The 21,604-nt window shown below is 51.6% G+C and overlaps 1 protein-coding gene across 7 annotated transcripts; it reads right to left on the reverse strand.

Moving 5' to 3' along the window:
• Positions 1-115: 115 nt before the first annotated feature.
• Positions 116-21,529, reverse strand: ap3d1 (adaptor related protein complex 3 subunit delta 1). 7 transcript variants are annotated; one of them, XR_014750741.1, is made up of 36 exons: positions 21,200-21,529; positions 18,722-18,817; positions 18,254-18,334; positions 18,040-18,120; positions 17,780-17,887; positions 17,556-17,685; positions 17,063-17,202; positions 16,901-16,974; positions 16,449-16,498; positions 16,289-16,338; positions 14,989-15,037; positions 13,397-13,542; positions 13,110-13,258; positions 12,739-12,969; positions 12,395-12,626; positions 11,929-12,074; positions 11,510-11,651; positions 11,265-11,336; positions 11,033-11,108; positions 10,713-10,909; positions 10,502-10,575; positions 10,144-10,167; positions 7,935-8,094; positions 7,622-7,762; positions 7,150-7,203; positions 6,047-6,160; positions 5,644-5,805; positions 5,451-5,498; positions 5,229-5,249; positions 4,651-4,840; positions 4,479-4,567; positions 4,221-4,306; positions 3,635-3,756; positions 3,398-3,477; positions 2,772-3,238; positions 116-2,561 (listed from the first exon to the last, which is right to left on the reverse strand). XR_014750741.1 is itself a non-coding variant. In XM_084692458.1 (35 exons), exons 1-35 carry the CDS (start codon positions 21,293-21,295, stop codon positions 3,143-3,145), a joined length of 3,804 nt encoding a protein of 1,267 aa, XP_084548584.1. In that variant the 5' UTR covers positions 21,296-21,529; the 3' UTR covers positions 116-3,142. The 7 variants fall into 7 exon arrangements, 6 of the variants coding, with proteins under 6 accessions (XP_084548584.1, XP_084548583.1, XP_084548586.1 ...); XM_084692458.1 differs by having other exon boundaries at positions 116-3,238; positions 7,622-7,759; XM_084692457.1 differs by having other exon boundaries at positions 116-3,238.
• Positions 21,530-21,604: the final 75 nt, after the last annotated feature.

Consider the following 21,604-nt stretch of genomic DNA (forward strand, 5'->3'; position numbering starts at 1 on the left):
ATGAATACGCTTGCGCTCACTTTACACTTAACTCAAGTATTATCTGGTTTTATCTCATGTTTAATAAACGTCACTCATAGGCAGATGAAAAGACAAATAATACACAGCAACGAAATCCTTAACGTGGGAGTTTATTGTTTCACCTTAACACAAGGAGACTACAGCAGCTTAGCCTTCATTTCGATTTGGGTAGACTTCACTTTTTGTAAACGGAACGTTAATAGCAAACAGCTCAATGCGTCTGCCGCGTAGTCCCTTCAAATCTGTATATTACATCTTACAGCTTGAGAGTGGGGAATGAATGTATTGAAAGGGACTTCCAAAAAGAGCAATGAGAATTTGAATTTCACAAGCCAAACTCAGCAAGATATCACTACAATTCACCAGAGAAAAGAGTTAAGACAAAGTGGGTTGCTTCTCTGAACTGTATCGCATGACCTTTCGCACATCAAGTCCTATACATGTTGTTATGGTACCAAACAGAACCTCAATTCCTAATGTAGAATAATTTAGAACATTCATTTTAAGATATTGTTGTATTGTATGAACTTAAACAGATAAAATACAATCCTATCGAACCTGTGGAATAATGAAGTCAACTTTTACTTCATAAAAAAAATATAAAAGACAATCAAAAGGAACGTTATGGAATCCTGTGTATGACCTGGGAATAAATGAAAAGTAAAAAAGAATACATTCCTACTCATGCAAGATACAAATTTTAATTAAATACTTTGCACAATAAATGTTAATAATTAGTACAATTTATGATTACAAGCGTCTCTTTCGGTGTCATTCTCTTTAATTCACATCAGTCAAAGAATGTTCAGGAACAGGAAGAATATTTTCTGGATTTGTCGATATTCTTGACATCAATCCATATTTAAAGTTTATTACAGAACAGAAAAACAATCTAGGCTAAGCTGACCACTCAGGCAAACGACACCATCATCATCTACGTTCAAGAAACCATAATGGAGGGTTAATTGGGATACAAACAAAACTATTTATAACTTGCTACTTTTGAGTCGTGCTGGACCAGACTGAGACAACATGTGCCCAATGAGCAAGTCATGAAAGGAATCCATTTAAAATGAGAGTTCTTGTCTACAATGCTCTCAATGCACGAGGAAATGGCAAGGCAGTTCTGAAAGGATATAACACTGGAATCTAAGTCTGTATACCAGAGACGTGTACAGAGGGATAGTCAGAGTGGCACAGGCGCAAGAGGTTCGGATGATTTCACGCACTTCTGTGACTGACAAGAGTGGACGCTTGCTCAGGACGACTGACGGGAGTGGATGCTTTCTCAGGACGAGTAGGAGGAGACAACTAGTCACCTCGACGAATACTGCTTGAGAGGAAAACAGACACAACCTAGCACCCACTGGCCTGGCCAAGTATAAAGACGTCATACAACCTTGTCCGTTTCCAATAGCTACTGTACCCCGTAGCAACAGAGATCTTTAACCGTTTGATATGCACACTACCTGGTCAGAAGCTAAGCAACAGTGAGCGAGAGGGTCTAACTCTGCTCCCGTAAGCGATCGCCAGCCTTCTCAATAAAGAGAAACAGAGGCAGGCCCACAAAGCAGTAATATTTTATTCCACTTTATTCTTGTTAGTCACTTCAGATATATTGTGGCAGTGCCCAAGGCAGTGAGACACAACACAACACTGCAACTAAGCAGTACAATAACTGAGTCAAATAAAACCATTCCAAAAACGACTAGGCCTACACCATCTCTATCAACATCTTTTATAAGGAACTGACACCGTAGGGATCCCAATTTTCGTAGGTGTGATTATACAGCTCTGGGAAAAATTGAGAGACCACTGCACCCTTTTCTTTAATCTCCAAAAAGTTGAGAAGGACAATTTTGAGTGAGGAACAGTAGGGTAAAATGGAGAGAGAGGGAGAGAGAAAGAGGGAGAAAGAGAGAGAGAGAGGGAGGGAGAAAGAGAGAGGGAGAAAGAGAGATAGGGAGAGAGAGAGAGGGAGAAAGAGAGAGGAAGGGAGAGAGAGAGAGGTTACGGCGCAATGGCCTTTTACCCTTCCGTTTCTCACTCAGAATTGTCCTTCTCAACTTTTTTTAAAAATTTTAATTATAAGAAAAAGGTGTAGTGGTCTCAATTTGTTTTCTTCCAGAACTGTATGCGAGGTGCAAGTCTGTAAGGCTGCTATGCAACTTGGTCTGAGTAAGTGAACCTCGACTCTCCCGAATAAATATACTCTCAGAACAACACTAGCTCAGGCATGTCAGATTAATCTGAGGATTGATATGTTCCAGGGAGTGGTCTCTTACTGGAGCACAGGAGGAACATGGAACGGGTACTACTCTAAAGAAAAAGGTGGCGCGCGTTCCTCATGATTGGCCGAACAGAAAAGCACTGCGCAAAAATAGCCTAATATGAAGTTTGAGCAGATGTACACTGTGTCTCTCTGTGCTGATCCTGCGGATAGCTGTCACCTTCGTCCAGGCAGCTAGTCAGGAGTTTAGAGTCAGCATGTTTCCAGCCGAAGGCCGGTCTGACTGGGAACTGGTCACACTCTAACAGGGCTAAACACACAGGACGGCACACACACACACACACACACACACACACACAGGAGTAAAAGGCGCAGGTGGACATCAGAAACTAACAGAACAGCAACGAATCAAAACAACGCGAAAACAGTAAAAACACAATTCAACATCACCAACGAGAAAAAAAAACAAACAAAAAAGTCCAGTTGTCAGAGTTACATGTCATGATCATCACAGACTGACCAAGAGGAGGGGTGAAGGTTCCCAGGAAGAAACATCAAGGATGACATCGGCGTTTCAGAGGTCGAAGGGCAAACAAGGTGAGAAGTGGATGGGGGAGGGGGGGGGGAGAGGGCAGACAGGAAGTGAGTGTGAAGAGACAGTAAGACAACTGCAGGAGGAGATCTGAGAGAGGGGGGGGGGGGGGAACAGGGTGAAAGACAGAGAGGGGTCGAACATTCAGGACAAATAAATAGGGCGAGACTGGGTGTGCTAGCCGCAGTGTAACATGATTATATCTGTGTGGGGTTTTCAGATGGAGGTGGTGGGGGTTGGGGGATGAGCAAGCGAGGGGGAGGGGGAGAGGGGTGCACAGGCAAACTGTCAAACACAAATCAGCACTGAGAAAATGTCTGCTTGATCTCATCCAGAACGTTCCCGAGCAGCGACGGCTCGTCGCATTTGGCGTCGATGGAAACCGTCTGGTCGGCCTGGTGGACAGAGGGGGGAACGCAGGGGGGGCGGAGGTTAGAACGTTTGAGATGGGGAAGGACACACGGTTCTGGAATAGGTCGTCCATCTTTCTCTGTGGCTCTTAGCAGTGTGTGTGTGTGTGTGTTTGTGTGTGTGTGTCGGGGCGCATTACTCACAGTCTTGACCAGAAGACACACGTGATGCCCCTGGATGGACCTGCTGTACATGGAGGCGCACGAGTCGATCCGCTCCACGACTGTCCCCATCCACAAAGGAAGGGACACAACCAAAATCAGCATGGCACAATCTCGAAAGCCTCCCCACGTGACCTTACTCTCCACCTCGACCAGAGACCCCCCCACGAGCAGCCCCAGGCGTCTTCACGGCGAACGAAGAGGCGGAGGGATACGTACCAGAGAAGTGGTGGTGGAAGCAGATCCGGGCCAGGAGGTGGTGGAAAGGCATGCTGATGCCCTCCAGGCGGACCGAGCTCGACTTCAGGTCCCCCGACTCCAGGAGCTTCGCGTACGCGTCGCTGGAAACGTCCAGCCAATCAGAAAACAGCAGGCCAAACAACAACATTAGAACCTCAACATTCAGATGTGTCGTGTTTCATGTTTATGGGACATAAATACATCTTCCCTATCTGTCTTCATGTACAGGGGGGGGGGGGGGGGGGGCCTGACCTGTAGCAGGGTGTGGTGATCAGGGGGGGGCTGACCTGTAGCAGGGTGTGGTGATCAGGGGGGCTGACCTGTAGCAGGGTGTGGTGATCAGGGGGGGGCTGACCTGTAGCAGGGTGTGGTGATCAGGGGGGGGCTGACCTGTAGCAGGGTGTGGTGATCAGGGGGGGGCTGACCTGTAGCAGGGTGTGGTGATCAGGGGGGGGCTGACCTGTAGCAGGGTGTGGTGATCAGGGGGGGGCTGACCTGTAGCAGGGTGTGGTGATCAGGGGGGGGCTGACCTGTAGCAGGGTGTGGTGATCAGGGGGGGGCTGACCTGTAGCAGGGTGTGGTGATCAGGTATGAAGTACAGGTAAAGTGCAGTTTGAAGTCCAGTTTTTCGTGAGTCGAGGAGTCCTCATTCTGTGGGAAAACGACAACGCAAAGACTAAGAGAGGCTTTGGCGTATTTGAAATTCTCTCGTTTTTAATTATTATTATTATTATTTCTGAAACCCAAACCTGTTCTTTTTGACAAAGAAAACAGCTTGAGGACACAGACAGAGACATTGACAGGGCTGTTGCTCGACACAAACCTTGACGATGAAGGTGAGAGTTCCCTTCAGCTTCTGAGGCATGACGATGCTCTGCATGGTGAACACGAAGCGCGCCTCGTTTGACACCCCTGCGGAACGAGACTGGAGGTGAGTGCCGTCAGGGTGTGTGTGTGTGTGTGTGTGTGTGTGTGTGTGTGGGGGGGGTACTGACCGGGGGGCAGCTGGAAGGGCACTACCAGGCTGTCGTGTGGCCCCGCCCCCTCTGGCCGCTGCAGTTTGGAGTTGAGGGAATCCAGCACGTTGAACTCCATGGACTTGAGGAAGCTGTCGCACTTGTTCTCGAAGATGACCGACACCACTACCTGACTGCCGTCCTGGAGGTTACCCTGGATGTCACACACCTGGGGGGGGGGGGGGGGGGGGGAGGGGTGGACCGGGTCACTATGGCAACCCGACAGACCCTCGCCAAATCTCTCAGAACGCAGAGCCACAGCAAGTCCACTCCAACACCCACGCCCCAACCTCAATCACAAGGCACAGTCCTCAAAAGAGCACAAGAAGCGTTGATTGGACATCGAAAAAAAAAAAAAAAAGAAAGAAAAAAAAAAGGCAGTCACACTCAGAAAGTGTCCCTGGCTTAACTACGTCCGACCATCACATTTAATACCAGACGTTCCTGTTCTAGTTTGGTTATCTGACAGGATAAGCCAAGGGACATTCCGAGGAGCACATCTAGCAAAGGTTCTCAAACCGAGAACACAGTGTCCGTTCTAGTACGAGGGACAGTACCTGATCAGCATCCTCCATCATCTTTAGAGAGAGACAGAGAGAGGGACAATGGAGAGGTACGTACACTAAAACACAGCAACTCTCCTTATTTTGCTTTACACGGCGCTACAACCGCCATCCTAAGCAGCACATATCGGACAGCGAGAGTCAGGCTCTTCCTGGTTCTGGTTGCAGCTGGCGGCCGGCCTCACCGGGCAGCCCAGGGCAGGATGTCACACTCACCACTTTGATGTAGGCGTTCTCGGCCAGCAGGCTGTAGTTGGACATGGGCTGAAACGAGAAGAGGATGCGTCCAATCAGCTGAGAGCAGTCACTCAATATGCAGATCAGGTGACTGAACCCGGGCCTAGCTACTGGCCACGAGGGCGCTGGTACGGAGCGGCAATGCAGGGGGGGGGAGGGGCTTGTCACTCACTGGCAGTGGCTCCTCCTCCTCCTCCTCCACAGTCCCGTTCTGCACCGACTCGTCTCCTCCGCCGTCGTCGCCGTGGTGACGGTGGTGGTGTTTCTTCTTCTTCTTCTTGTCTTTGTCCTCCTTCTCCTTCTTCTGCTTCTTTTTCTTGTGCTTGGAGGACTTCTGGATTGGGGGGAGGGGGGAACAGACATGAGGGGCTTTACACAAACGTACGGCCGACGGCCTTGGGCAACCTGCATTTTTTTTGGTGGTATTTAACCAATTACAAATATTTTTAACATTTCAAATAACGAATTCATTCGGATCCAAGATGGCATCCACCTGTAGTGTCACTGTGAACCAGCGTCCTCAGCCAAGCCGAGGTATTTGTCTCGTAATGATGACATCATCAGTGGTGACTCACCGTCTCCTCTGGCTCAGTGTCTTTGGGTTCATCTGCCTCCGAGTCTGGAGTCGCTCCAGAAACTGCCTCAGGGGCCGAGGCAGGGGCCGAGGCAGCGGCAGTTACTGCTGCCTCCTGAACACACACACACACACACACAGGTCAGAAGACAGAACACAAACAATGTAGTAACTGGCTCTATACCTAGCAGTAGTGAGTTTTGTTAGTCACTTAGTTCAAAGTTGTCTGTGCTGTCATACAGTAGCTCACTGCTTCCAATACCCTTCAGCAAGACACGTTGGAACAAGATGTGAAAGGTCATGTTTCAGGAACAGACACAGCGTTTGCCTGGGGCAGATACGTCATGCGATGGGAACATACTGAACCCCTACGACAAGTGGCATGAAAACAAAAACAATCTTCCCCTTACAGTGATTCAGGGGATAGGAGCTGGGCAGGTCAACATTGGTGTCACCCCGCCCTTTTGTGCCGCACACACACACACACATATACATACACACATACTTGCTCTGGACAGCTGCTTAACCAGAGAGACAGCCTGCAGTCACATACACCAGGTCACACACATTCAGCGAGGTGACACAAGAGGAGTATGTGGGTCACACTCGACACACACACACACACACACACACACACACACACACACACACAGAGCACATGCAACAATGACAACGGCGGTTGGACTGGAACTACAGGAACCGGCGGCAAGATTCCAGAGAATGTGGAGTCTCTTGGCCTGGACAACATCACCCACAACAACAACTGTGACCTTCCCCCAGCAGAGAGACCCGGGGGGGGGGGGGGGGGGGGGGGGGGGCGACACGTGAGCCCAGAGGGACACAGAGACTGGAAGCAGCGCGCAGACGAGGAGAGAGGCACAGCGAGAGAGGGGCGAGCAAGGTGGTCTGTGAAGACTTGGACGGTGGCGTCGGGGAGAGATGAGGTTAGAGTTGATGGAGAGAGACACACACACACACACACACACTTGTGCTGAGCAGAAACCATGCATTGAGCAGCGCCGTGAAAACACAAACATGGAGGAGAAGAGAGAGCGAGATCGAGACATGAGAGACCCAGAGACAGAGAGGAGGGGGAGACTCAACCTGGGAGTTAGAGGGCACTGGTGCATTTGAGAGCCAGAAATCCAGATCCGAAGCCTAGAACAGGGAGGGGGGGGGGGGGGGGGGGGTGAAGGGTTACAGGTTCAACATTTGAGCTATATTCATGAAGATTCTACAGACATTTAAACCTTTCATGAATAAATCAAGTATTTTAGAGAGACCAAAACAGTTTTTCGAAGGAAACTGATACTTGATTGAATTATTACTGCTGTAAAATGTAGAGAGAGGGGGCTTGGAAAAAGCAATGAAAATGTAGGGGCAAATGTCAAAACGAAACAGTTTGTGTGTGCCTGAAATTGTGCCTGAAATGTCGTCTTAACGTACAACTAAGCTTTGGAACAAATGATCACAATCACAGCTCTGTGTCGAGCTCTTGAGAACTCTGCTGCCATGTCTCTACCAGGAAGTGTCGTAGGCACATCCTCCCTAAGCCCCTCCCCCAGTGACGTCATACCTCTGCAGGGGTGGAGGCGGGGAGGGCCGCCACCTCATTGGTCTCTGCCGATTGGACGGGCTCCTCCGCCTGAACTTCCAGAAGGTCCTCCTCTCCTCCTTCCTGTTTGTGTTTCTTCTTCTTCTTCTCTTCCTTGCCCTTCTGAAGCACAGAAAAACACCCCGCCCCCCCCACTGTCAGCGAATGGTCACGCAGCAGAACCACAGAAGAAGAGTCGAGGGAGCCCGTCGGCGAGTCCCACGAACGCACGAAAACGGCGCGCGGGCGATTCCGAGAGTGCGTCTGTGGAGGCCTGGAGGCCGCGAGCCCTCACCTTCCTGTCCTTGTCTCTCTTCTTCTCCTTCTTCTCCTTGACGCTCTTCTTCTTGGGCTGGGCCGGGGCGGCCTCCACCTCCCTGTCGGCCACAGGGTTCTTCAGGAGCTCGGAGGGACGGTGCGTCCTGACCGGAAGCTTCTCGCTGTCCGCCAGGGGCCTGGGACACACACACACACACACTTATAAACCCCCCTCGACCGAACCTGGGATGGTGCTCAGACCGGAACCAATGGCTGTGTCTCAATAGTCTCATCCAGCTCCGTTGCGTTGTTTTTTTGTTGTTGCGTGAGACGTCTGCTAATCCGGCAGAGATCGGACTCCATGCTGTTACTTTAGACTAATTGGGGGGGGGGGGGGAGAAATCTAGGCCGAAGTATTGAGACACAGCCACGGAACCAAGTGCATTGTGCTTCGGCAAACCAGAGTACTGATCGAAGCCATTCCTCAGGCAGGGCAAAGTGCACCGGCGAGCAGACAACCAACCAGCTCATAGAACACCCCGGAACATCTCCAGACCCACAGTGACCCGAGAGTTCTCCGGATCTTTCCGTACCGTGGTCTACTACAGCCCTCTGCTGGCTGGCGCTGTACTGTTAGGAGCTACAGGGAGGGGAGGGTTAGAGGGAGGGGATAGGGGGAAAGAGTCGGGGCAGCTAGGAGAAGCTAGCGAGACCTGGAGGACTGCAGGTTCATCCCGAAGACTTCAGAACATCAGCAACACTCCTCAGAGGCCTAAGGCGAGAGCTAAGGAGAGCTAAGGACGTGCAGATAATCAGCGGTGCTTAGGGTGGAGCCTTTGAGAGAGACAGTTAGAGACAGAAAGAGAGAGAGACAGTTAAAGAGAGAGAGACAGTTAAAGAGAGAGAGAGAGAGAGAGAGAGAGAGAGAGAGAGAGAGAGAGAGAGAGAGAGAGAGAGAGAGAGAGAGAGAGAGAGAGACAGTTAGAGACAGAGAGAGAGACAGTTAAAGAGAGAGAGAGAGACAGTTAAAGAGAGAGAGAGAGACAGTTAGAGACAGAGAGAGAGAGACAGTTAGAGAGAGAGAGACAGTTACAGACAGAGAGAGAGACAGTTAGAGAGAGAGATAGAAAGAGAGACAGTTACAGACTGAGAGAGAGAGAGAGACAGTTACAGACAGAGAGAGAGAGACAGTTACAGACACAGAGAGAGAGAGAGACAGTTAGAGAGAGAGATAGACAGAGAGACAGTTACAGACAGAGAGAGAGAGAGACAGAGAGAGAGAGAGAGACAGTTAGAGACAGAGAGAGAGAGATAGAGAGACAGTTAGAGAGAGAGAGAGAGAGAGAGATAGAGAGACAGTTAAAGAGAGATAGAGAGAGACAGTTAGAGACAGAGAGAGAGACAGTTAGAGAGAGAGAGATAGAGAGAGACAGTTAGAGAGAGAGAGAGAGACAGTTAGAGACAGAGAGACAGAGAGAAAGAGATAGAGATAGAGAGAGACAGTGAGAGAGACAGTGAGAGAGAGAGAGATAGAGAGAGACAGGTAGAGAGACAGAGACAGAGAGATAGAGAGAGACAGGTAGAGAGAGAGACAGAGAGAGATAGAGAGAGACAGTTAGAGAGACAGGTAGATAGAGAGACAGTTAGAGAGCGATAGAGAGAGCGATAGAGAGAGACAGTTAGAGAGAGACAGGTAGAGAGAGACAGAGAGAGAGACAGGTAGAGAGAGAGATAGTTAGATCAAGAGAGCGAAGGTCAGAGGCTTACTGGTCGATAAGGGAAGAAATGCTGATATTCTGAAGGGAGCATTTTGGGGGATGTGCAACATGTCACGGTTAGGCGGGAGAGGCTAGAGAAAGGTTTTCAGTCCGTCGAAACGAGGTTTAGTGTGCTACGTCATGGCATGCCCACACGGAGAGAGAGAGGACCAGGCACAGCATTGCCAAAGAGAGAGGGAGTCATGTTAGTGTAGGGAAGGAAGATACGAGGGAGAGAGACATCGAGAGAGAGATACAGAGACATCGAGAGAGAGGGAGAGGGAGAGAAAGAGACAGAGACATCGAGAGAGAAAGAGAGATACAGAGACATTGATCAAGAAAGAGAGACAGAGATAGAGAGAGAAAGAGAGAGAGACAGAGAGACAGAAGGAGAAAGGTACAGGGAGGGAGAGCCAGACAGAAGTGCACTGCAGATGAGTCTGGGGCCGTCCCTGAAGGGAGGGGCTCTCCCCAGGTTGGGGTACTCACCTGCTCCCTTTAGCTGCCACCAGGCTGCCACCACATAGATCAACAGAGAGGTGTGTGTGTGTGTGTGTGTGCATGAGAGAGAGGGGGGAGAGAAGCAGAGAGCAGAGCACAGGGAGAGGGAGTGAGTGAGGGGCGGAGGGATAGGGGGAACCCCAGCCTCCATCTCTGGATCCAGGGGGAGTGGCTAGCTGCCGTCTGGCTGGATGTCAGGCATGGCTACATAACATGCTTCCCTCCTAACTCGGTATGACATTCGACACACACACACACACACACACACACACACACACACTCACACTCACACACACACACACACACAATCCCAGAGGGGTTCCAATCTTTCAGGGGTCGGTCTTACTTGTCCAGGTCAATGTCCAAGGCCTTATGGGGGTCGTTGGGGTCCTTGTCGTCGTCGTCACTGGGTAAGGCATTCTGACACGGGGGAGAGAAGGCAGACGAGCACATCGACATCTTCATCACCGCGTTGGATTTTCATCCATATACACACACACACGCTGTAGTCCCTGTTCAATAGAGCCCCGGGCGGGGGGATTGGCTCGGCCCCTTACCTCCGGCATCTCCTCAGTAACGATGTCCACCTGCTGGGCGGGGGTGATGTCCTCCTCACTCTCGGGCCCAGAGTCCTGCCTCCGCCGGCCCCCCTTCTTCTCCCTCCTCTTCTTCTTGTCCTTCTTCTTCTTGTCCGCCCGGTCCTTCTGCCGCCGCTCCTCCTCCAGCTTCACGTACTGGTCCGACATGGGCAGGCCTGGGGGGGGGGTAGAGGGGGGGGGGTGAGAGGGCGGAATGTGGAGGTAAAGAGGGAGGGAGGAAGGGGAGAGAGGGAGGGAGGTTGTGTGGGCGCTGCGGAGGGGAGAGGGGGGGTACTGACCTGGGACTTTGAGAGGCACACTGAGGTCAATCTGAACCACAGGGATGTGCTCCACGCCAGGGGCTTCCTGGTACACCTGTAGAGAGAGAGAGACAGAGAGAGAGAGAGAGAGAGAGAGAGAGAGAGAGAGAGACCGACCATATAAACACTGCAACGTTCGAGCCACAACCGTAGGCATGGCCGTGGGTGCGTGGTGGAGTTGGAGGTGAGAGAGGCGGGTTGCCAAGGTTACCTTCTGAGAGGACGGAGAGGCCTTGATGTAGAAGGGATTGTTGGCCTGCTCCTGCTTCCGGACTTCTCTCCGCTGAGGAGGGGGTAAAAACACAGCAGGGTCAACCCCAACACGACCACACACACACGCTTTCAACAGGTTCAAGATCTCATGACTAGACCCCTAGATTATTTCTCTATTTTCTAGCAGCTCCGTAGTCCAGGCTAGGACGGGTGTGTCCGGGGGTTCTGGAGGGTTCCGCTAACCTTGGCCAGCTCCTTCTCGTCCACCTCTGTGTGGCGAGGGCGGGTGTGCCTGGGCTCCTCCCTGGAGAACACCGCCTTGGGCTTCTCGTCCTCAGACTCACTCTCAGACGGAGGCTCGTTGATCCAGGCATCCAGGTCCAGGCTGGGCGACACAGAGAGAACAGTGACCTCTAGAACGTTCCACCCCAAAGTTCCACCCAGTTCAATCTTTTACCATAAATGTTTTTCCCCATCCCAATGAAATACCGTTCGACGTGACTCATCTAAATTAGATCAGACTAAACCAAGTCAGATCCTAAATAACGTTTGACAAATCGAAGGTCGACAAGACATGATAAAGTTCCATCGCGTGACAACGTCTCGTCTGGCTACTGGGGAGGTGTGGAGGTGGAGGGGGTGGTGGAGGGAATCCTACTGACCCTTCGGGAACAGGCACTTTCTTCTGGGCCTTGGGGGCCACGGGGTTGAGCTCCCCGGCAAACAGAGCCGTGACCTCCTCAGACACCTCCACGTCCTTCTGCTGGAGCTTCTGGATGTACTTCACCAGCTGCAGGATACACGAGGCCTGGGGGGGGGGGAGGAGGAGAAGAGACATGGAGGAGGAGAGGGGGGAGGAGGAGGAGAAGAGGGGGGAGGAGGAGGAGAAGAGGGGGGAGGAGAAGAGACATGGATGGAGGAGCGGGGGGGGAAGAGGATGACAGAGGGGAGAGGAAGAGGAGAGGAGGAGAGGGGGGGAGGAAGGAGGGGGGAGGAAAGAGGGGGGAGAAGGAGGAGAGGAGGAGGAAAAACGGAGAGGAGGGGACAATGTCAATCCAGGAACACTCGAGTGCATCCGGGCCCTCTGGCAGCGCTGACGGTCCAGGCCGCCTGGCGGTGACGACTCACCCTCTCCTGGACCTCCAGGTTGGCGCTCTGGACGAACAGAGGCAGCCTTTCCACCAGCAGCTGGCTGGTCTCCTGGGCCGCCGTGCTGTCCGGCGCGCCCTCCTGGCCCCGCAGCACGGTGGCAAACAGCTTGGCGGCGTTCTGGACGTACACGGCCTGGATGTGGCCCGGCAGGGTGGCCACCTTTGGCCGCATCATGGCCTCCAGCGTCTGCAGCGGGTTCTCCAAGTGCCTGGGGGGCGGGGCATGGATGGTTGGCTCGATCCCATGTTTGTGTGTTCATACACGTGTATGGGTGTAAACGATATCTGTGTGCACACGTGAGCGTGGCGAGGGGAACGTACTCGGAGAACTCTCCGCAGATCCAGGCGGCGGCGTACAGCACCTCGCAGATGCCGTTGCGCTGCGTGTTGCCGGTCAGCAGGTGTGCGTTGTCCAGCAGCATGGCCATCTGGGCCACGGCGAACGCCCGGATGGCCTTGACGCGGATGGCCACGTCCAGCATCTGCGAGGCGATCAGGTGGCCGTGTCTGGTGCCCTCCAGACGGGTCAGCTCCACCAGGATGCTGATGTACCTGGGAGACACACGGACACACACACGGACACACAGAGTGAGACTGGGCGGTGGTAGATCTTCCGAGTGAACTCGCGACTCCGGACCCCTTCTCATGGCGGGCGGGCGGGGTGGCGGAGCGGGGCGCGACCGGATACGGACCATTCGAAGTTGGTGATGTACTGGTAGTTGCTCTGGCAGCAGATGTCGATGATCTTGGTGAGCAACTCGTCCCTGTAGGTGGTGCCCTCCGCCTTGTCCACGTGCAGCATCAGCTTCTTCACGATCTCCATCAGGTTCTTCTTGGAGACCTGGGGGACGAGACAACACACAGACACGCGCGCACTTAGATCTCCGAGCCTGGAGAAGGGAGGCTGGAGAAGCCTCACCACCCCCAGCGGGGAAGCGATGGGCTTTGGCGCGGCGCAGCCCCAAGCGGGTGGACGCACCATGCCGTAGAGCAGGTCCAGGGCCCGGAGGCGGATGGACTCGTCCTTGTCGTCCAGACACTGGAGGATGAGGTCCTTGTGGGACTGCACGGACTTGGGGTGGGTCTTGAGGATCTTGGACATGGCGAGCAGGCCCAGGTACTTCACTGGAGGAGAGACGACATGCTCAGAGGCTTGGGCAGGGCTCCCTTCTCCTGACCCCGGCTGAGCTGACCTGCCCCTTACGCTCTACTGTGGAGACTGCTCAGTTCTAGCTACCATATCGGATACACTGACAGAAAGCTAGGATCTTTTCTGGCGCTACACTTCGCTACCTCCATCTTATAATCAAGCCATAACCTAGGTATAAATGCTACACACAACTATATATATTTTTTTTAATATATTTTCACTATATTTAGTGACCTAGACTATGATCAAACTAGGCCGTATTCATTTGTGATATCCTCCTGTGTCAAGTGCACGATGACCTGCTAGCAATAACCTGTCACTACCGTCGCCCTCGATAACTACTACCCCTCTAATACACACCCAAAAAATAAGAATACACATCACTACAAATGAAAGCTTGTAAGGAAAAGGAAAACACACAGACAAACACCGAACAATGGGGAGGAACACACACACACACACACACACAGGACGACATACACACATGGGACGATTCGTTTTTTCTCCACCACCACCATCTGATGCTGAAGAGCCCTTGAGCTCGGCTGGGAACAGTGAACACCGGCCGGTGGGATGGGACCCTGCGCTGGTGGTGCTGCTGGTGGTGGGGCGTGGGACTACAGTGGCTCAGCTTCAGGGATCGATATGAGAGGTCAAAGGGACCTTGGGGGGGGGGGGGGGGGGCACTGCAGATACACTGCGAGGCCAGGCTGGGTTTCATCTGAGCTTTGGTCTGGGCGGGGTGGTGTGTGTGTGTGTGTGTGTGTGTGTGCGTGTGGAGGGAAGCTTTGTGACTGAGGCTAGGAGGCACTAATGGAAGCTGAGGTTTGGGCCAGGCCGGCTACACACACTGCTTTGTGCTTTCAGGGACAGCAAACACCTCAGCAGGTGCAGAGATATGTTACGCAATCCCCCCCCTCCACCCCTCCCTTAATCAAGGGCTTTATTTATTCACGTGTGAACCACCCCCTGATGGCGTTTCCCTGTGGGTATGTGTCATTCGAAAACATCCAACGCAAGGGGAAAAAAAATCAATAAAAAACATGGCAGCCCATGTCTACAATGTACCTACACAGCACTGTCTAAGCACAGGGGGGGGGGAGAGATAACTCGAACCCATGACAACCTGCTACGGGAACGCACTCGTTTTTGAGTAGTTTGTCGTGGACCAAAACGGCGTGTTCGTGGAGCGCAAGTGCTCAAATGCAGCCTACCTCCTCGGTCACTGGTCACGCCAGTGACTTACGTGTAGAGAGGCGTTCCAAACGGCCACCTAATTGGGAGGCCACCGTGGAGAGAATTTCGAGTTATCCAGTTTGGGGTCTAAGTTGTTGTATGCTACAGGGGTGGACAAGTAGGCTAGTCCCAAACACGCAGACAATGAGAGAATGACACACTGCAGGCATTGACAGAAGGCTCACAGTTCTGGTCCGAGTCTTCGATCAGGATCCGCAGTTTCTGTACACAGAGCTGAGAGAGAGAGAGAGAGAGAGAGAGAGAGAGAGAGAGAGAGAGAGAGAGAGAGAGAGAGAGAGGGGGGAAGAGAGAGAGAGAGAGAGAGAGGGGGAAGAGAGAGAGAGAGAGAGAGAGAGAGAGAGAGAGAGGGGGAAGAGAGAGAGAGAGAGAGAGAGAGAGAGAGGGGAAGAGAGAGAGAGAGAGAGAGAGAGGGGGAAGAGAGAGAGAGAGAGAGGGGGAGAGAGAGAGAGGGGGAGAGAGAGAGAGGGAGAGAGAGAGAGAGAGAGAGAGAGAGATGGAAAAGTAGAGAGGCATGAGGGGTGAGAGAGATAGACAGAGAGAGGGAGAGAGATAGAGAGAGGGGGGTGGAAAAGTAGAGAGGCATGAGGGGTGAGAGAGATAGACAGAGAGAGGGAGAGAGATAGAGAGAGGGGGGTGGAAAAGTAGAGAGGCAGGAGGGGTGAAAGAGAGATAGACAGAGAGAGGGAGAGAGATAGAGAGAGGGGGGTGGAAAAGTAGAGAGGCAGGAGGGGTGAAGGAGAGATAGACAGAGAGAGGGAGAGAGATAGACAGAGAGAGGGGGGTGGAAAAGTAGAGAGGCAGGAGGGGTGAAGGAGAGATAGACAGAGAGAGGGAGAGAGACAGAGAGAGGGGGGTGGAAAAGTAGAGAGGCAGGAGGGGTGAAGGAGAGATAGACAGAGAGAGGGAGAGAGAGAGAGACAGAGAGAGGGGGGTGGAAAAGTAGAGAGGCAGGAGGGGTGAAGGAGAGATAGACAGAGAGAGGGAGAGAGATAGACAGAGAGAGGGGGGTGGAAAAGTAGAGAGGCAGGAGGGGTGAAGGAGAGATAGACAGAGAGAGGGAGAGAGATAGACAGAGAGAGGGGGGTGGAAAAGTAGAGAGGCAGGAGGGGTGAGAGAGATAGACAGAGAGAGGGAGAGAGAGGGAGGACATTTTATCATTTTATGTAAATTCTTCCAAACCAGCTCCAGGCTTTTCATTCGGAAACAGTTGCTGTTAATTGCCTTGAATAAACATACGAGACATGTAAACTAGCGGTAAAGGGTTTGATGAAGTCCTACATTCTAACCCACATTGACATTTGTTCATTTCACGAGCCTATCTGACCTGCCGGTGCTCATCTACTGAAAAAGAAAAAGTTGTTTGGGCAGACTTATGACTCGATAAAAATGACATGCATCGCTCTTAAACTGGAAGGGAAAGGGTTAACACCGAGCCAGGCGACACAAACGCCTGTTGAGACCTACCTGAATACTAGCACTGTGATTGGGCATCCCAGAGGACAAAGATATCAACACTGCAAAACAACAGGAAGGGGGTTAAGTCAGATCCTGGCGACGAACCTGGCAACCCGTGCATTCAGCCGTTCATATAAGGGCATCGTGGGTTGAGCCGGCGCGTACTGACCTGCTATCACCGTGTTGACACATTCATACAGCAGAGACATGGCCGATGTGCTGTAGGAGGAAGAGAAGAAGAAAGAGAGAGCACAGACTGGAAGTCAGGAATTCATTGTTTTCATTGTTTGTTCATTTCCTGTAGAAGATGCATACACAGCATGTCATCTTGGGTCAGGAATGTATAGTTTGATGATAGTCATTAAGTGGGTGAAGGGATGGTCTGTGTTTGACCAGACGGCTCAAAATTAACAATGTCCCGTTGTCAATGAAAAATATGTCTGCAAAATATTTTGTAGAAAATATTTTTCATACCATTTTTCTAACAAAAAAAAAGAAAAAAAAACATTAAAAAAATATATTTTTTCAACCTTTTTACATATTCCCCCCCCCCCCCACAAACAGTGAAGAGAGGAGGAAAGGACATGAGAACAGAGAACCGTCTCCACCACAGTGCCTCACCTGTGGATGAGGTTGGTCAGCGGCTCGATCAGCTTCTTCCCCAGACGGGGCTCCAGAGGAGTGAGGGCGCCAAACTGTCACACAAAACACACGCACGCGTTTTCACCATGTCCCCATTCGGCACCTTCCCATCCTTGCATGCGCGGCGGGAGCCACACTCACCAGTTTGATGATCTTGATGAGCACCCAGTTGTTGGTGGAGGAGGTCATGAGCTTGAAGAACAGCGGGGCCAGGGACAGGTAGTTCTTTGGGTTCCTTCTGGCCAACTCGCAGATGACGTTCACGGCGGCCGACTGCACACCTGCAGAGTCCCCAGTAGACAGGAAGCAGACCATAGCAGAGCTGGTGGTTAGGACTGGACAGGACTGCATGTTGTGGATGGGGACTGGTGTGGGGGCTGTGGCAGAGGCTGGTGTGGGGGCTGGTGTGGGGGCTGGTGTGGAGGCTGGTGTGGAGGCTGGTGTGGGGGCTGTGGCAGAGGCTGGTGTGGGGGCTGGTGTGGGGGCTGTGGCAGAGGCTGGTGTGGAGGCTGGTGTGGGGGCTGGTGTGGAGGCTGGTGTGGGGGCTGTGGCAGAGGCTGGTGTGGAGGCTGGTGGGGGGGCTGGTGGGGGGGCTGGTGTGGGGGCTGGTGGGGGGGCTGGTGGGGGGTCTCACCTGGGTCTGGATCCTCCAGCTTCTCCTTCAACCTGGGGAAGGCCGGCCGCAGGGACTCGGGGTACTTCAGGAACACCTTGTACATGATCAGAACCGCCTTCTTCCTGATGTAGGGCTTGGTGTGGGACATCTGCAGGACAAGCACAGAGGGGGTGGTGAGGGGCGGGAGGTGGTGATGGGGACAGAAGTTGACGAGGACCGCGGGGACAGTCAGAGTCCCTCACCAGGGTCATGATGTCGTTGGCCAGATCCCGGGCAAGGTCAGGGGTCACAAAACAGGACAGGCCAGTGAGAGCCACGCCCGTGTCGTACTGGTTAGGACTGCTCAGATCCTGAGAGAGAGAGACAGAGAAAGAGAGAGACAGACAGAGAGAGAGACAGAGAGAGAGGCAGAGAAAGAGAGAGAGACAGAGAGATATAAAGGTCAGAGCTCGACTTAAACCATCAAGACAGGAAGGCCAACGGGGAGAGAGACGTTTCTTGCCTTTCGAATCTGATTGGTCGTCAGCATGATGACATCAGTGCTCTCATGAAAGCACTGAGAAGCAGCGAGGTAGCCAATCCTCTGTAGGGAAGAGAAACTAGTTTAAAGACCTTTAGACTTCAGCCAAGGGAAATAAAAAAGAGGAACTCTGACAAACAGACGTAAATAACATCCACACAGACCGAATGGTCTTTCTCATTCACCCTGTTCTCACCTTGTAGGTGAACTTGGACGAGCTCATGACTTCAACGATGTTGAATGCGGCCCAGCTGACGTCATAGCCAAGCATCTGCAACTGTTGAGGAACATGGGGAGAGACAGCCAGTGTCAGATCTGCCTGTGTGGACGGTCCCTGTGGAACCACAACCCACGGACCCAAAGCACCAGCTCCCAGCCTCTCATACTGAGTGCAGCCACTGCTCACCGCAGTTCACAACAGGCCGGATCTATATATAGAAGACCTGTGAGGGTTTTCTTTTCAGAAGAGCCTTATTTGAATGAGTTTACAGTCCAGGGAGGGAGAAAGAGAGAGAGAGAGGGAGGGATGGAGGGAGGGAGGGAGAAAGGAAGGGAGGAAATAAGAGAGGAGAGAGAGAGAGAGACAGAGAGAGACAGAGACAGAGAGAGAGAGAGAGAGAGAGAGAGAGAGAGAGAGAGAGAGAGAGAGCTGGGCAGGACTTACGTAGGTGAGCTTGCAGACGGCGTTGGCCTTGACGGCGATGTTATCCTGCTTGAGCTCCTGTTTGATCTCGTCGATGCAGGTGGAGATGTATTTGGCCTGAGGGGAGACGAGAGAGAGCACACCACCCGTCAGACACGCTGTATCCACAGCACATGACGGCGGCACACAGCTGGGACTGGTCTGCTTTGGATGGCTAATTCAGGGTTTTTCCCTTTTAAAAACACGATCCAACCAATCTCTCAACATAGGCCGACTTTCAAGATGGCATAGACCTGTATCAGGAAATGGGTTTAAAAATGCATAAGAGGCGAGATCTTATCAAAAGGTACAGCATGACAGTGTCTTTCACTCCAACAGACCAATCAGTAAAACACGGGTGAACCTTTTGAGGGCACAGACACACAGCTCTGTAGCACAAGTGTGCTGGTCATGTGTCTGCAGTCATGAGACAGCACAGTGACACGAGGGGAGGGGAGGGGTGGAGGAGGGCTTGCATTCTGCACATTAGGCTGCAGCTAAGAGAGGCCAGGCTGGAGAGCAGACAGGGGGAGACACTGGATCATCAGACCCACACTGTGTTTTTTTTTCACAACACAGTCAGGCCATCTGAAACAACTGGGATAGTTGTCCAGGAGCCGAGGCCAAGAGCACACTGCCAGAGCTGCAGGCTGAGGGGAAGGTGAAGGAGCCACAATGGCCGCCTCAGACAGAGACAATCGCCTAATGTTCCTGTCGACACAACGGCCTCACGCTAACGAAATCTTCGCTGATCCGAGAGGTCATGACTTGCAGGCTAAATGACACGGAGTGTGGTTTGCTTGACCCCCATTGATTTACAAGACAGACAGAAAGAGCCCGCTTGGACTAGCCCAGGTCTGGTGCTGAAGACTTCAGATCCCGTCAGCAAACATAGCCTGAACGTGAAAAGCAAATAGAGAGCAAATGGGTGCAGACAAACACTCTGATTAATATTTCAGCAAGCTGTCAGCGGTTGGCAAGGTAACCAACACCTTATCCAGTTCGCCAGGTGTGTTGTGTTACGCACACAATGAACCCGTCCATAGGCTAACCTGAATCAAAAGATCGTGGGTGTTTAGAGTCGAACTGTCTCAAATGATCATACTTTTAAAATGTACCTAGACATGCTGACCAGTGACCACAGCTCTGTTGAAGAAATCAACCTTAAACAAGCTGCATAAATGGCCCCTAAGTGTATACTGGCATTCCCAAAAGGTAAAACACAAGTTGATGCTTTCATGCTCAATGTTCCCTCAACACTGCCCCCTACAGGAACATAGCTTTCCCCATGGAAATACTGATTCCGTTATGAGTAAAGCTTTGAGTCTTCTCCACGAAGGTGACATAATGCTTTAGGATGAGATGTACTTCACAGGTTCAGTTCTGCAAACTGACATAAAGGCAGACAAGCAAAGACATGCTTGGAACAGCCTGAAGATGTGGATGATTACGATCATCAATATAACGTTAATGTAATGACGTGATGTAACGTATTAATAATCGTCAAATAAGACCTGTAACTAAGACTGTACATGTGAATGAACTAGGATAGTTCAGACAGCGATTGCGCCGATGTCACAAGCAGGCATCTAAATCACCTTTTCCTTGAAAAAAATATAAAATACGAAGCTACCTAGCCTTGAAGCTTTGATAACCCCCTTCTACTGAGAACAGACTGCACATCCTATATCAAATTTAGACTATATCTGCCACACACCCAGGAAGAAACGAACAGGTACCAAGTCGACTGGCACGGCAGCGTCACTGACACACTGTCCCTAGCTATCTCAGTAGGTAGCATGCCAGGCTTGTCTCTAAGTTAACACCGCTTGCACACCGGACTGAATATGACAACAGCTGCTTTATTACTAAATTATCGTATGTCATGACCGGCTACATTAGCCTGGAGTAGTAGGGTATTAGAACAAATGTCAACGAGACTCCCGGATTAAGGACGATAGCTAGCTACAGACATAGTCAGGCTCGCTCAGAACAACTAGCCTACTGTAGATTTGAAGCGAGGCCTTGCTAGCTATTCGGCTTAGCTGGCGCTAACAACAGCAATGAATGAGACAAGAGTTTGGGGTACTAGTACTTGCTAACTAGGGCTACTACTAGGAAAGACATGTTCCTGCAATTCAGGCCGTTCGTAACTAGTTTACAGTGTCGCAGATGCAAGCTTGCTGTATTAATCTCCATTACTACGAGAGCAAGCTATTTGATAACGTTCACTGCACACCCCGGCCAGGTCTGGTTTGGTCTAACCGATTAGCTCTAACGCTGTCAGGACAGCTAGCTAGCGTGAGCTACAAGCTAGCTAGTAGCCTACTAGTTATTCATTAAATTATTATCCCTGTGTTGCTCCTTGCGAGTTTGTGGTGCTACGTAGAACATACACTGCTTTCATTTTGACAAAGGCAATGGCACATCTACATTTTTATTTATAGGTTATCGTCTTACCTCATCTTCCTTGTGATTCCTAATGCCACGTACTAAATCTTGAAGGTTTTTATCGAACATCCGATCGATGCTCCCTTTGACGATCTTCAAAGCCATCGCAGGCTGTCACTAATTGTCGCTGCTGTCCTGCGGGACCGAGCGCCTAGCAAAAGTATTGTGGTGCTGACCGGCCCGCAAGACAGTCTGTCATTCACCTGGGTATTGTCTTTGCGGGATCCGCAACTGTTTACTAATCCCAGCCAGAAGAAGGCGAGGCCAGATAGGGCGTCCTGAGCCGTGCAAAGACCATGGACACTGCCAGTGCAGTGAATCGGTCTAGGAAATGGTTGACAAAATGGCGTCTGAAGTCAGGTGACTTTTTTTATTATGTGGGATTCTCATAAAGAATCAAGGAAATGAATGATG

This window comes from Hypomesus nipponensis, chromosome 26, assembly GCF_054491055.1.
Source record: "Hypomesus nipponensis isolate SF chromosome 26, ASM5449105v1, whole genome shotgun sequence".
Classification (NCBI taxonomy): Eukaryota; Metazoa; Chordata; class Actinopteri; order Osmeriformes; family Osmeridae; genus Hypomesus; species Hypomesus nipponensis.